The following is a 13,268-nucleotide window of genomic DNA, read 5'->3' as shown; positions in this document are numbered from 1 at the left end:
TCGATACAGCAATGTCGACATCAGTTTCAATGAATGCTCCAGTCAAAATTCTTAAAAGCTTGAATCATCTCGCTGTAGTTCGCTCAGACAAGAAACTTGTTGGTATTCGTTGCAGTTGTTGTTTTTGAGGGCGAGAGTGAGGGCCGGGTGGTGTGGTACAGCTTTAACCAGAGGTGTTGAGGCCAAGCTTAATGAAGGTGCAACGTCGCGGTAACTAGCGAAACAGAGGTCGAGACAGCGGTCATTTTCAATTATTGCTTTGTCACGGGTTCTGTCTGGTGAAGATGAATGACGCAGAGGAAAACTTTCCTAACAGTCAAATCTATCGACACCCACACTTGTTCAAGGGTATTCCAAGTGGTATCGTCAATTCGATGAGCTTTGAGATTCCGGCGAACTGCGATGAGCACACCTCCACCGGTTAGTTTTCGGCTATTATCAGGGCCGCGATCGCAACGAAAGCCATTGTACTCATTTACAAGCAAATAAGAAGACTGAGTACGATCATCCAACCAGGTTTCAGTTAGCTCGATGATGTCGTAGCATCCACCAGAGAAAGCGAGCAGATAGTCGTTAATAGTGGAGTTCATACCGCAAACGTTTTGGTAGTAGAGGTGCAAGAATAATTCTTTTCCACTGGCAGAGGTCGATATCGGAACTGCTGGCATCCGGCAGGTTGGTGAGAGAGAATGTGCGTCTTGAGATCTAGAACATATAGCGGAGCATTGGCAATCGTCAGAAGAATAAAATGAAGGGTACTTAACTTTGGTGGGAGTCTGATGACTCCCACTATCCACAAAGACAAGTTAAGTTCCAAGTTAAGTGGATATCTGATACTAAAGAGTAATGATAGAACATACGAATACACAAAACTTGGCGCTCATATTAAAAGATTTCGTGACCAATTTGAACCAAAATAATGTCAGACGAACGAGTTAGTTTTCAAACTCGTAGTTAATGAAAAAAAACACTCTATTTGCGTTCTCGTTAATACTTACTTTTCTTTGTCAGTGGGAAAAATTAATGCTGACGTCATCCTTATGAGGGGGTAGATGGTGGCGCTACGTTCTGTTACATATGAGGGGTGTGGGTAAACACTACGATTTTTAGCGTTACGTAATGCATGGATATCGCCTTATGACTACATTTTAGGATTTGTAAAGCGAACAATGTATGAGAACAAAATCTCCCAGCTGGTCTCGAGGTACGATGCTGGCCTAACAAGTCAGTCATCGTATGTTCGAGTCCCGGCTCGGGAGAGACTGTTAGTGTCAGTAGGATCGTAGCGCTAGCCCGGCGATTGTCCTGTACACTTAACAGTCGGCTGCGAAGTCTGTGTATAGTAAAACAGAAGGTCGAAGGCTTGGCTTGTATGAAAACAAAAGGTGTGTCTTAGACTTAAAAAATTTTCCTCATCCAAACGGGACTCGAACACGCAAACTCCGATGTCTTCAGTATGGTGTAAGTCGGAAGCGTGTCAAGTTTTCGAAGCCTTAGTGATGTTTTCCCGTAAGCAAACGTAGAAGAACGAACCCAGCTTGCAATTACTCTGTGGCTTTTTGACGCATTTACTGTTAACTGCTAATTTTTTAGACTTGAAAGTTATGAATTGCAGAAAATGGATGTTTCGAGCAACTTCAGTGACAGCACTCCATTATACATTCCATTTCTAAATGTTAGACTGAAAATTGAACCTTGCGACTCCAGCTGTGATGTACGGATCTTCTGTCCGTCGGCAGTATCGTAAACCAGTAAAGTAGCTACCGAGAATCTCACACAGATAGCCTGGTAATCGTATTCTGTGTAGCGACTCGGCGATGGTCTCCTAGCTGGCAATGTTAAAGGCGTTCTTGACGTTGGTTGTACCTATGGCACAAACAACGATTACCTCTTCGCTTCTGTTTGGTCGCCTCCTCGGCTATCTCAAGCACTGTACGGATAGCCCAAACTAAACTAAATCCGAATTCCATATGTCAGTCTTCGTTTTTGTCTTCAGCTTGTTCACTACACTCAGGAGCTGTTCATTGAAGACTAGCGAACCATTGGCAACATTTCCTACTTAGTCGCCATACGGAGTAGTCAGCCAATGTGTGTCGGATTATGTGTCAGGAAATGTCCCTCAACGATAGTTTTCAACTTTTGTAGAATTTTTTTTTTTTTCATTACTGTCATTGGACCATTGACCTTCGACATCACGATTCGGTTGCTAAGTTGCTTGTTTCACCAATAAATTAGGGTATTCTGGTCGTCTTCCACCTGATCGATCCAAGGACCATCTTTACCAGCCTGTCGTCCGACATGCTCAGCAATCTATCAATCTTAGCGGTGTGGACGATGGATGGCTCTCCAAGCAGCTTCTGCAGTTCGTGGTTCATTCGACTTCTCCACGCTCCGTTCTTCATCTGCATTCCACCGATAATGGTACGCCACATCATTCGCTCGAAGACCGCGGAGGTGTCCATGCCACATGCCTCATGGCCGAAGAGGACTACCGGTCTGATCAGTGTCCTGAAGGTGGTCAACTTGGTACGGCGTTGAATTCTACTCGATCGGAGCGTCTTCCAGAGACCAAAGTATACGCGATTTCCTGCCGTAATGCGCCGATCAATTTTTCTGCTGGTATCGTTGTCGGCAGTTAGCAGTGAGCCCAGAAACACGAACTCGTTGACCATCTCGATATCATCACCAACAACCCAAGTAACACATGCAACATCTTTTACGAAAAAAATGAAAGGAAAAAGTTATTAATAAGTCATAAATAAGTTACAGGGAAAACATTGGGTTTTAATTCACTCGCATTGATGTTTTAAATCGGAATGATGTTTTAAATCGAAATAACAAGTTGAAGTTGTAAATACGTTACGAATTGCTGTAAAAACTGATTTATAACATGTTTATAACTAGTTTTTTTCTTGAGAATGCAAGAGAGACAACAGTGGTGAATATATGTTTGACAGCAAAACGTATAGTGGAGACAAAATTGAAAAATGGCCGCAAAAGTTGTAGTTCAGTTTTAAATCAGTTGTAAATGTGATTTTATGGTGTGAACTATTTCTTTTTCATCAAATACAGTGCAGATCAAAAATACTGTTATAATATTCAAAACTATATAAAATATTTAAACACCCAGGGAATTTATGTTTGATTAAACAAAAATGATAAATTTGTCAGTAAATTACAATCAATAAATTTACTTAAAACAAGAAAATCGTTTGATTTGATCGGTCATGGTTGGTTTCAATTCTTTTTTTTGTCGTGCTCAACGATCTTCGGTTTCATTATTATTATTTTGATCATCGTTAATAACCTCAGATCAATGTTTGAATATTTCTGTTTTACTTAAATTTTAAAATATATTACTTAATGCGTGGTTTAGTTAGGAGAATTTTTCTATTATTTTCCCTACTACAATAATCAAGATGGTGACGGCGATTTTTTTATAGATTGTAGTAGCTTTATATAGCCTTGCTTAATTGGTTTCACGATTCCATCTCCAAATTGTGGCAGAAATTACTCCTCGCTTGATTTGCTAACAGAGTAAGAAAGTTCAAATAATTAGAACAAAGTGCATGAAATCTTAGTTCACCTTGATGTTTCAATGTACATTTTTTCCAATTATTTTGCGATATTTTTACCGAAATAAACTTTATAGATAGTGGTCATATAACGGACAAAATCTTTGGGCAATCGGTGTACCCATTAAACGAATGCTAATAATCAACATGGCTGCCTCGTTAGCGCAAGCGGCGTGCTGAAATAATATTCAACACTATTTTTCTGTGCTAAAGGCACGTTTCATAATATAATCCTATCGAAAATATATACCTGAGGCTCATTACTCTAGAGTTCATCTGTTACTTTTTTCTTTTAATTTAAATTTAAAAAAAAATATGATATTGATTTCTATCATATTGTGGTATTTTCGAAGCGCGTAAATTTTAACGAAGTACAAGGCAAATATTCACGACAAATCTGAAATCGCACGTAGATTTATTGTATTTAATCACTATACCAACACCCTATTCTATCAATGAATTGTCTTGATAATTTCTAAAATGAATAGCCATGATTATTTTCGTGAGTCATCTGTTTTGTATGTATTAGAAACAATCATCAGCGAGTGAAGTTTCAACTCATTTGTGCAATTTGTTAATGACCTATTAATAACAGGCCACCATTTGTTGGTACTGGAAATGTGAGAGTGGTGGTTATAGTCGTTACAAAGTTGTTTTATATAAGTCGTGTGAACGATTCATTTGAAGTTGAATATATGTTTTATATTGGCTCCGCCCCTTGCGCTTTTTGAGTTGTTAACAAGTTGTATATAAGTTTATACGTTATTGTTATAGTGACGAGATTTGTTATATATCAATTACCTAAACTTATTAAAGACTAACCGTGTTACTTGGGAACTTGAACTCGGTTGAGTGGTTAGCACTATCTTCTCGTGAACCCCTTTTTTCATGTGCTTCGTCTTCGATGCATTAATGACCAGCCCAATTCTTTCGGCTTCGGCCTTTAGTCCGATGCACGTATCCGCCATCTTCACAAAGCTCCGAACCACAATGTCGATATCGAGTTGGACCGACTTCTGGAATATCGTGCCACTCGTTTTTATCCTCGCTTCACTTACGACACCTCCCAGGGCAACACTAAACTGTAGGCAAGAGGGGCCATTACTTTGCCCCAAACCTTTTCGATTTTCGAAGGGACTGGAGAATCCCTCAGTACTCGAAGCATACACGTTACTCAATCCATCGCCGCTTTAACCAGCCACGTTAGTTTGTCCGGAAATCCGTATTCGTGCACAATTTGCCACAGCCGGTCTCGATCGGTTGTGTCGAATGCCGATTTGAAATCGATGAATAGATAATGTGTGGGCACGTTGTATTCGCGGCATTTCTGCATAACCTGCCGAATCGTGAATATCTGATCCGTAGTGGTGCGGGCACCCATGAATCCCGCCTCGTAGTGCCCCACGAACTGCTTTTCAAACAGTGATAGTCGACGGCAGCGATTGTCCTGTATTGCAGCACTCAAGCTTGTCGCTCTTTTTGTAGATGGGACACACAATACCCTCCATCCACTCCACTCCTCCGGTACTCGTTCTTCCTCCCAAATCTTAACAAATGCGGTAGGTGCGAACGTTTATGATGTCGGAGAAGAACCTGCCGTCGATTAGAACGTGGTTGAATTGGGAAGTTTGTAAAGTTCACGCACCGATGACCGTTATCATGAGACACGGCGTGCAGTCTATCTGGCTCGATTACCGGTCTGTACGTTGCCTTCTGCCCTGCCTTAGCATTCATGTCATCAATGACGACGTTCTCGTCCCGTCGCGGGCACCTATCGTAGACCTGATCCAACTGCTTTCTACCTTCCTTCTCGTCGTCGGGTCTTCCTTCATGTGGGCAGTGCACGTTGATAGTACTTGATAGTTGATAGTAAACAATGAAATTAGTTAGTAAATGGCTGGGCAGAGCGTACCTGCAGTACAACCCGTACTAGTTAGCATAAAATAGACCACATTGTAGTCCATAGCATCCTGCCCAGCAATTTCTATCCCTACCTCCCCGTGGGACCAGCCGGGATACGAGTAACCAAGCGAAGATCATGGTAACCAACCCGTAGTGGGACCTGGGTCGTACGCTGACAGGGAAGGGGGAGGTGGGTTGACCTCCTCGGAGGAAAACCCGGCCTTCCTGAACGTCTGTTTACCAGGTTAGGGGCGGGTCATAACAGCGTCTGATCCGAAGCGGGCGGCTGAATAAATAAACGTGTTGTCTCGAACGCTATACCCAAGATAGCAGCCCCATCACAAAACTCGGTAGCGTGGCCCTAGTAAGGTAACCTACCTAAACAATTACACTAAGAACAATCAAGAAAATTTAACTCGGAACATTCGGTATGGACCTAGACATCGAAAAACGGATTACGAGTGGAAGCTTGGTACATGGAACTGCAAGTCGCTATATTTTAAATAAATTTCTTTTTGAGCGTCTTAGTAGAATGGAATTGAATATTGAGAATAGGTTATGTTTCCATTTAATTCTACTACGAAAAATCGTATACCCTTTAATCGAACACCGTCCGCAGATACGCATTTCGGTTGCTACATACATCCATCATCAGTGCTTATGTGGACAGTCCACATAAGCACTGATGATGGTTGTACATAACCTATTCTCAATATTCGCTAAATTTCGTTAGCGGAGACAGGGTGCTGCTATAGCAGATAGAACCCCGAGATCTGTCGCAAAGGTGAGAAAGTGTAGAAAGTCCGTGTAGGCAAGGCCTAGTTCTACCAGAGCGGTGGAGCAACCAACGAGCTGGGAACGGGTTTTTGTGTTATGGGCAGAATGCAGAATTGCGTGATCAATTGGAAAGAATTCAACAAGGGGATGTGTCTGTTGAGGATTAAAGGTAGTTTCTTCAACTACAGCATCATCAACGTGCACTGTCCGCACGAAGGTAGACCTGGCGACAAGAAGAAGGCGCAGTTGGAGGCAACATACGACGGCTGCTCCTCACGGGACATCAAAATCGTCATATGACACCCAGGTTGGTAGAGAAGCGATGTATATACCGGTGATAGGCCCTTACAGCCTACACACCGACACGAACGACAACGGCCAACAGTGCATCAACTTCGCAGCTTCTCGAGGCTTAGTGATTAGAAGCACCTTCTTTCCACGCAAAGATATCCACAAAGCCACCTGGAGATCACCTGACCACCGAACAACAATTTAAATTGACCACGTTCTCATTGATGGCCGATTTTTCTCAAACATTACAAACATGCGCTCCCTTAGGGGTGCGGATATCGACTCAGACCACCACCTAGAAGCAGTAAATGTGCGCCCAAAACTTTCCACGGTATTTAACACACGTCAGAAACGTCCTTTTAGGCCAAACATCCGAAAGTTGACCAGCCCACAGACTGCCGAAAACTACGCGCGTCTACTCGATGAGGCACTACCTTCCACGGAAGAATTATGTGCTTCAACTCTCGACGATGGTTGGGGGACGGTCATTGGAGAGGCCGCAATCGTGGCACTAGGTGCAGTAAAGTCGAGCCGACAATATGACTGTTTGACGGGAAATGCCAGCAAGCGATCGTGAAGAGCTGGAGCAACTGTTTCGGGCTAACGATACGCGCAAAGGTTTTGAGGAGTTGAACCAATCCCGTAAAGGCTACACACCGAGTCCAGATATGCAAAAGTACAAACCGAAAGCGGAGAGTGGCGTAGGCGTATGAACCACGAGCTGCAGTGCACCTGACGAAGGCCGGGAGGCTGCGATGGGCTGGGCATGTCGCAAGGATGCCGAACGACAGTGCGTTAAAATCGGTTCTCTTCAAGGACCCCACCAGCGCCAGGAATAGAGGGGCCAACGTGCTGGATGGCTTGACCAGGTTGAAGCGGATCTGCAAATATCGAGGCGTCTTGAAAATTGGCGACAAAATTGGCGATCGAGTAGAATGGAGGAAAATTCTTGATACAGCACGAGTCACTACGGCTCTAGGCTGCTGAAGTACGTAAGTAAGTACAAATGAAACACGAATTTCTGTGCAACCTCAGAACTGATCAAGCGAATGCAGATAGTTTGGACCCCCGCGATTTGAAAGGAAAAGGATGAACCACATATTTATACACAAGGAAATAAAACATCATTATCAGAATAATCATTTGGCATGTGAAGGTTTTAGGGAGCAAGAAATATTTTCATTATGGTTCAACATCCATCCCTACTCTGACATTCATTTTTAAACCCTTGATGTAGAATTAGGGTTTCTGGAAAACAGCCAAAAATGGCCGAATACTACTCAATATCGGTCACTCACGGAACCAGAATAATGGCCAGAGGCAATAAATTGACTCCACATGTCATCTTTAAATCCAATATGGCGACTTCCGGTTTCTGGAAAGTAGCTGAAAAAATGACTCCACATGCAGTGGAGTGCAACAGTTCAGCAGAAACTTGAAATTATAAAAAAACGATTGTTAAAATTCCAGGATGATGAAATGAAAACATAAATTTTATATTGAAGGTTAAGTTTCAAAGCATTTTGTTAATTCTAGTATTTTTAAAAATAATTTTTTCTTCACAAATATTTTTAAAAATAATTGTATTTTTTTTTTTGGTAAATAATTTGACTATTATTTTGTCATAAGTATAATTGCAATTGCAACCAATACTAAACTACCTATACATCAAATCAAAAACAGGTTGAATTTATTCTTCAAATTTATTTTCGTTCGAATATCACATTGTTCTAGAACTTTCCTGAAATTCGAGGATGGAGAAATGTGATACAATTTTGACTTAAAAGTTAAGATTAGATTTTTTTTCGATTTTAACATAAATCAGATGAATCAAATTCTAGTGATGCAATAAGATTCCAACAGTAATTTCCAATCATGAAGCTCTTAGTGACTTACTATCAAAATGCATTCGTGTTTGAAATATTTCAAAATAAAGTTTGAAAAATTTCAGTTTCTTTTAAAGCACACTTTTTTGTGAGTTTTTTGTGATTTTCCTGTAACTAAAGCAGATTTGTACAATGTACAATTAATGCAACACAATACATTCATTGACAGCACAGAGATTAGTTGTTTAATTTAGAAGTGTTTTGAATTATTCAATTATTCAACTCACTGAAATAAGTTTTTGTGGATATGAACATAACCATAACTTCTTCATTACACTTTTTACCTGAAGGTTTTGTTATAATTTCAAGTTTCTTCGGAAATATGAATCAACACTACTGCATAAAATAAATTCACATTTTATTTTTTTTAACAAGGCATTATTTTGTAATTCATTCTCAAAGAGTTGGTCTGTACCTGGGAGGGAAAAACGAATACTACACTCAAAACAGAGAACACAGACATGCGTCGTTTTTTGATAGCGTGTAGCAATCTTCTTGCTATAACGCATGCATGCCCAAGCAGCAAAATTTGTTTCGATTATGAACTTTGTGCATCACAGCAACAAATTTTTATGCGAAATTAAGTTGCAGTTGCATCTCAGTTTCTTATACAATGACAAAATAAGCGCAGGAGGTGGAGCCAATTGTAACATTTTCGTTGTTTCAATACAAGTTTCAAGAATGAAACCTCAATGTGTATGAACTAATGCAGGGAATTTGATAACAACATGGTAAATGCTGCATGGTAAAATTACAGCTACGAAGATGCATCGTAGCAGCAACTAGGGCGCAATAGAAACTTCGTGGCGTTGTGGTAAGATTGTAAAACGGCAAATGGTCAGAATAGAAAGAGATTGACTGTATAGCGATTTATCTTTGATTATTTCCAGAAATTTGAGGATTCAACTCCAGTTATCAATTTCTATTCACTTTTCTCGTTTGTACTATTTACGTCATTTGCTGTAGAAACACTTGCAAGTTCATGGCTCAGTTTTAAATATTGCTTCCCTTATCATGCTAATGGTCATTGCCAGTTTTAATTTTGCTTCTTCCATTCATCTGTACCTCAGTGTGATAGTGAAATTCAAAGCAATTTATCACATTTCGTTTTAGATACCCACACTTTTTGGACGACTTCTAGTCCAAGTACCCAAAAGTTACAACGCAGTAAATAACCTCATCTCAAAAACAAATATAAGGCGAACGATCGATCAAAAGTTGCTGTTACATGGCTTCAGAACATGACAGCAACTTTTAGAAGTATTTTTGTGTGTTTGTTTTTTGTATCTTGCAAGCATCACGTTGGCAACCTATATGCTCCACCCACTAAATCTATTCAGTGAAGGTTAGGTTTTCAAATGCCGTTTACACGTTTCAACAACAAATCCAACCTCGCGAATTACGTTGTTGGTGTGAAGATTTTTGAAGCAGCGATGTAACTTTAGTTGTTGCTTGTTTCTTTACAATTTCATCGTAGTAACAAAAAATGTTTCTTAAAACCTTGGAATTTCATTAGTGCAACAAATGATCACAATTTATTGTTTTATTATGTTTCAATTGTTGCTTGGGTGACTCAAACGAAGTTTTTAGTAAGATCAGAAATACTGAATGTGCAAATTTGTCTGTAAAACACAAATTTTTCGAGTCTGCGTTTTTTTTTTTTTCAATTTGCCGTTGTATGAAGGTTTCTTTGGAGTTCTGGGTTTTGTTTTTTATATATATTTGCGCAGACTTTCTGAAAATGTGTACGAGTGCGTAACCTGTGAGGCAGGGTTTTCAGGGTTTCATGCAGTTTCAAAAATTTTACAATCCTACATCTCACTATTTTGTGAAACGAGAATTAACATTCGGCCGTGATGAATTGTGTTCGAAATATTAACCAAAGCCTTAAATCCAGAAAAAAAACGCAAGTTTAAGATTCGAGGTTCGCTAACATGATTATTACATAAAGCTTATGAAATTTATTTCCTCACGTAAAAATAAACCAAAACATTTTGTAAAACGACAATGAATACAAAAACTGTTTGCGATGAATATTTTTTCAAGCAACGCGATACTGTTCAGTTATAACAATACTCTTTACAAAAACAACGATTTTTTACTCTTGGTTCAAATTGACAGTCAGTGACAGCTCATTCTGGTTCATTTTGACACTCACACAGCTTCGTATCCGTTTCTCCCTCCCAGGTCTGTACCTAAAACCAAAGATTACTGTGCTACAATGCTTTTATTAAGGCCAATGCATGAATACTTACGCCCTTTTCGAAAATTATTCTTGAGACCAAAACATTTTTCCACCCACGAAAAATACTTAGTTTGTTTAGTCATGTGTAAAAAGTTTCATTCAAATCAAAAGTGGTTGATATTTGACGATAGGTCATTTGGTGTGGTTTTGTTCTATAACGTCATTAAACCAGAAAATATGGTTGCTTTTTTTGTAGAACTATAAATGTCACTAAAGATTTTGCTATCTAAAATTAGCGTAGTTGACAAAAAAATAAACAAGCGCTCTTATAACAGCCGATTTTCATGACGAGAGTTTACTATTTCTAAATTTAATTACTAATTCGAGCTGAGGAAAAACAAATATAAACCTGCAACGTTAGAACTGGCTGTAATTTTGAAATCGCAGGTTTTTGAATATGCAGTTTGTCGTAACACTCGATGAATAGGCAATGGCTCATCAAATACTTTGTCTACCTTTATTACCTTTCTAAAAAAGCATGAAATTAACATCAGCAATACCTAAATACGGTTTCATGGTTAACTTTCACGTGCAGGTAATTTCAATTAGCAAGTTATCACATGATTCTTTGACCCAACAATTGCTTTGTTGTGGCGCGCCAGCACAGCGTTGACAAACTGAAGGCGCTTAACTTACAGTTGTTTCGCGACTTATGGCAATTATCTGCTGTCGTGGGAACTGCTCATGACATAATCAGACATATTTATTCTGGTTTAGTTGGCCAACAAAAAAAAGCCGAATGATGATTTAGAGCAACGAGTCCAACATCAATATGAACCATTTCAAATTCACACATTTAATTTGTTTAATTATGTTTTTTTTTCGTCCACAGCTATTTGATGCACAAAAACAACAGTACGTATTGACGAGCGTCGGCCAGAAGACAGGTAACAATCAGCTGTAAAGGAGCAGCAAATCGTGCACAGCAAAGGAGCATTCAGCAAACACCGGAAAGATTGTTTGAGGCCCGTTTGTTACATAAAAAACTGACTGAAGAAAACTTTAAAGCAGCATTTCAACTGGGTGAATCCAGTATCCAGACAACACTACTGAGCCATTAATTTTCATAGTATTCTTAAAATGCACCTTTTTGGAAAAAAAGAATTTATTGACGCTAGCTCTCTATTCTCGATGTGAGAAAAGGGAACTAGATTTTTTCAATTATTTTCAGTTCTAAAAATTTATCGCATGGCGAAACATAAAGTTACTGAACAATTTAAATTGTGAAAAAAATACAGAAAAAATGTAAATAAAACTAATCATAGGTATGAACTGGACTTTTAATTTTGGTTAGTTCCTAGGTAGAAGTAAGTTTTGAAAAAGAGGAAATATCACCCTTCCGAAAATGATTATTCCATACCTCAAGTGACAGTCAGCCACTAACAAAAGATGAACCATTAAAAAAAAGTCAAATAGCCCGCAACCCATTACCAGTTACTCATTTGCAACACCAAATTGGTAGTTATTCCCACCAACAAAAGTGTACGAGACCAACAGTCACGATTCGCTCCAAGGGTCATGTGCAGAGGAAGGATAAGGATGCAAATCAGTCAAACTGACGGTGGAACAAATAACTTTACCTTCTTCGCAAAACCAATAGAATGTCAGCATAATACAAATACTAATTAGGATCCCTTCTAAAACCATCACACGAAACTGATGGCCTTGGCAACAGAAGTTTCTTGCGTTGATAACTGGAAACAGCTGATCATCGCTCATAATCATGGTTTGAGAAGGCATGGAAATTAATACGAGCATAATTAACATTCCATTCCTAGTTAGGGTAACAGGTTTCATGTTTCACTCTTTACATATGATGCCGTACATGAAATTTTCTGTATTCTATTACTAAGGAATAACTAGCCTCAAGGTGATACAGATTGTTGTACACATCTTCGAAAGCATGTAAAACGATACATACTATCTCTCAACTGTCAAACAATAAGGAGAACTACAATTCGAAACTCGCCTGAACTGCCCAACTTCACATTTATAATTGGATTGTCTTTGGTTTAGTGGGTAGAGCGGAAATACCTGCCTTCGGTAAAGGCCAAGATCAACGCTGCACCAGTTTATCAGCAGAAACTGTCACGAGCGTAAGTTAAAACTGGTTTCGTTTCGAATTTTATTTATAATATAATCTTTTATTGTAACTATGTGCTCTTCACATTCGTATAAACTGCATATCTTTTGCTTCCCCATAGCATTATTTTGAATGGGCATGGCCGTTATTCGTGCGGCGCCTCCAAGGTTTTGGGGTATCATCATTTCATTATTCCTTGGGATGAGCGCAAATACATAATAGCCACTATCAGTTATCTTTTCATCGAAACACGTTTACTATAAATGTCGGTTGGGAGGTTGTGCACCTTGAAGATGACATTTAAAATGCTCGAAATGGGTCGACTACTGACCGTATACTATCATTACGTTATCTCACCTAGCCAAGATGCAGCCTGCGGGCATGCCCCATTTCGATATCGCCATGTGGCAGCGTCTCCGGTTAATTCACAGAATCAGTGAAAGAAACTAAAAGACATACCTGCATCCCGATGTTTCGTGTGATCCATTTAGCTACGCACAGAGGCCGAG

At 39.5% G+C, this 13,268-nt stretch overlaps 1 protein-coding gene across 1 annotated transcript in view; it reads left to right on the top strand.

The window, feature by feature from the left end:
• The window catches only part of LOC129721120 (uncharacterized), a 115,239-nt gene extending 103,291 nt beyond the window's left edge, over positions 1-11,948 (top strand). The window contains exon 5 of the mRNA XM_055673299.1: positions 11,509-11,948. Coding sequence (XP_055529274.1) covers positions 11,509-11,580 — 72 coding nt within the window. The 3' untranslated portion in view covers positions 11,581-11,948. The remainder of the gene's footprint in view (positions 1-11,508) is intronic.
• The last annotated feature ends 1,320 nt before the right edge of the window (positions 11,949-13,268 follow it).

Source organism: Wyeomyia smithii, chromosome 2 (genome assembly GCF_029784165.1).
Source record: "Wyeomyia smithii strain HCP4-BCI-WySm-NY-G18 chromosome 2, ASM2978416v1, whole genome shotgun sequence".
Lineage (NCBI taxonomy): Eukaryota > Metazoa > Arthropoda > Insecta > Diptera > Culicidae > Wyeomyia > Wyeomyia smithii.
This window is presented reverse-complemented; position numbering and strand designations above follow the sequence as displayed.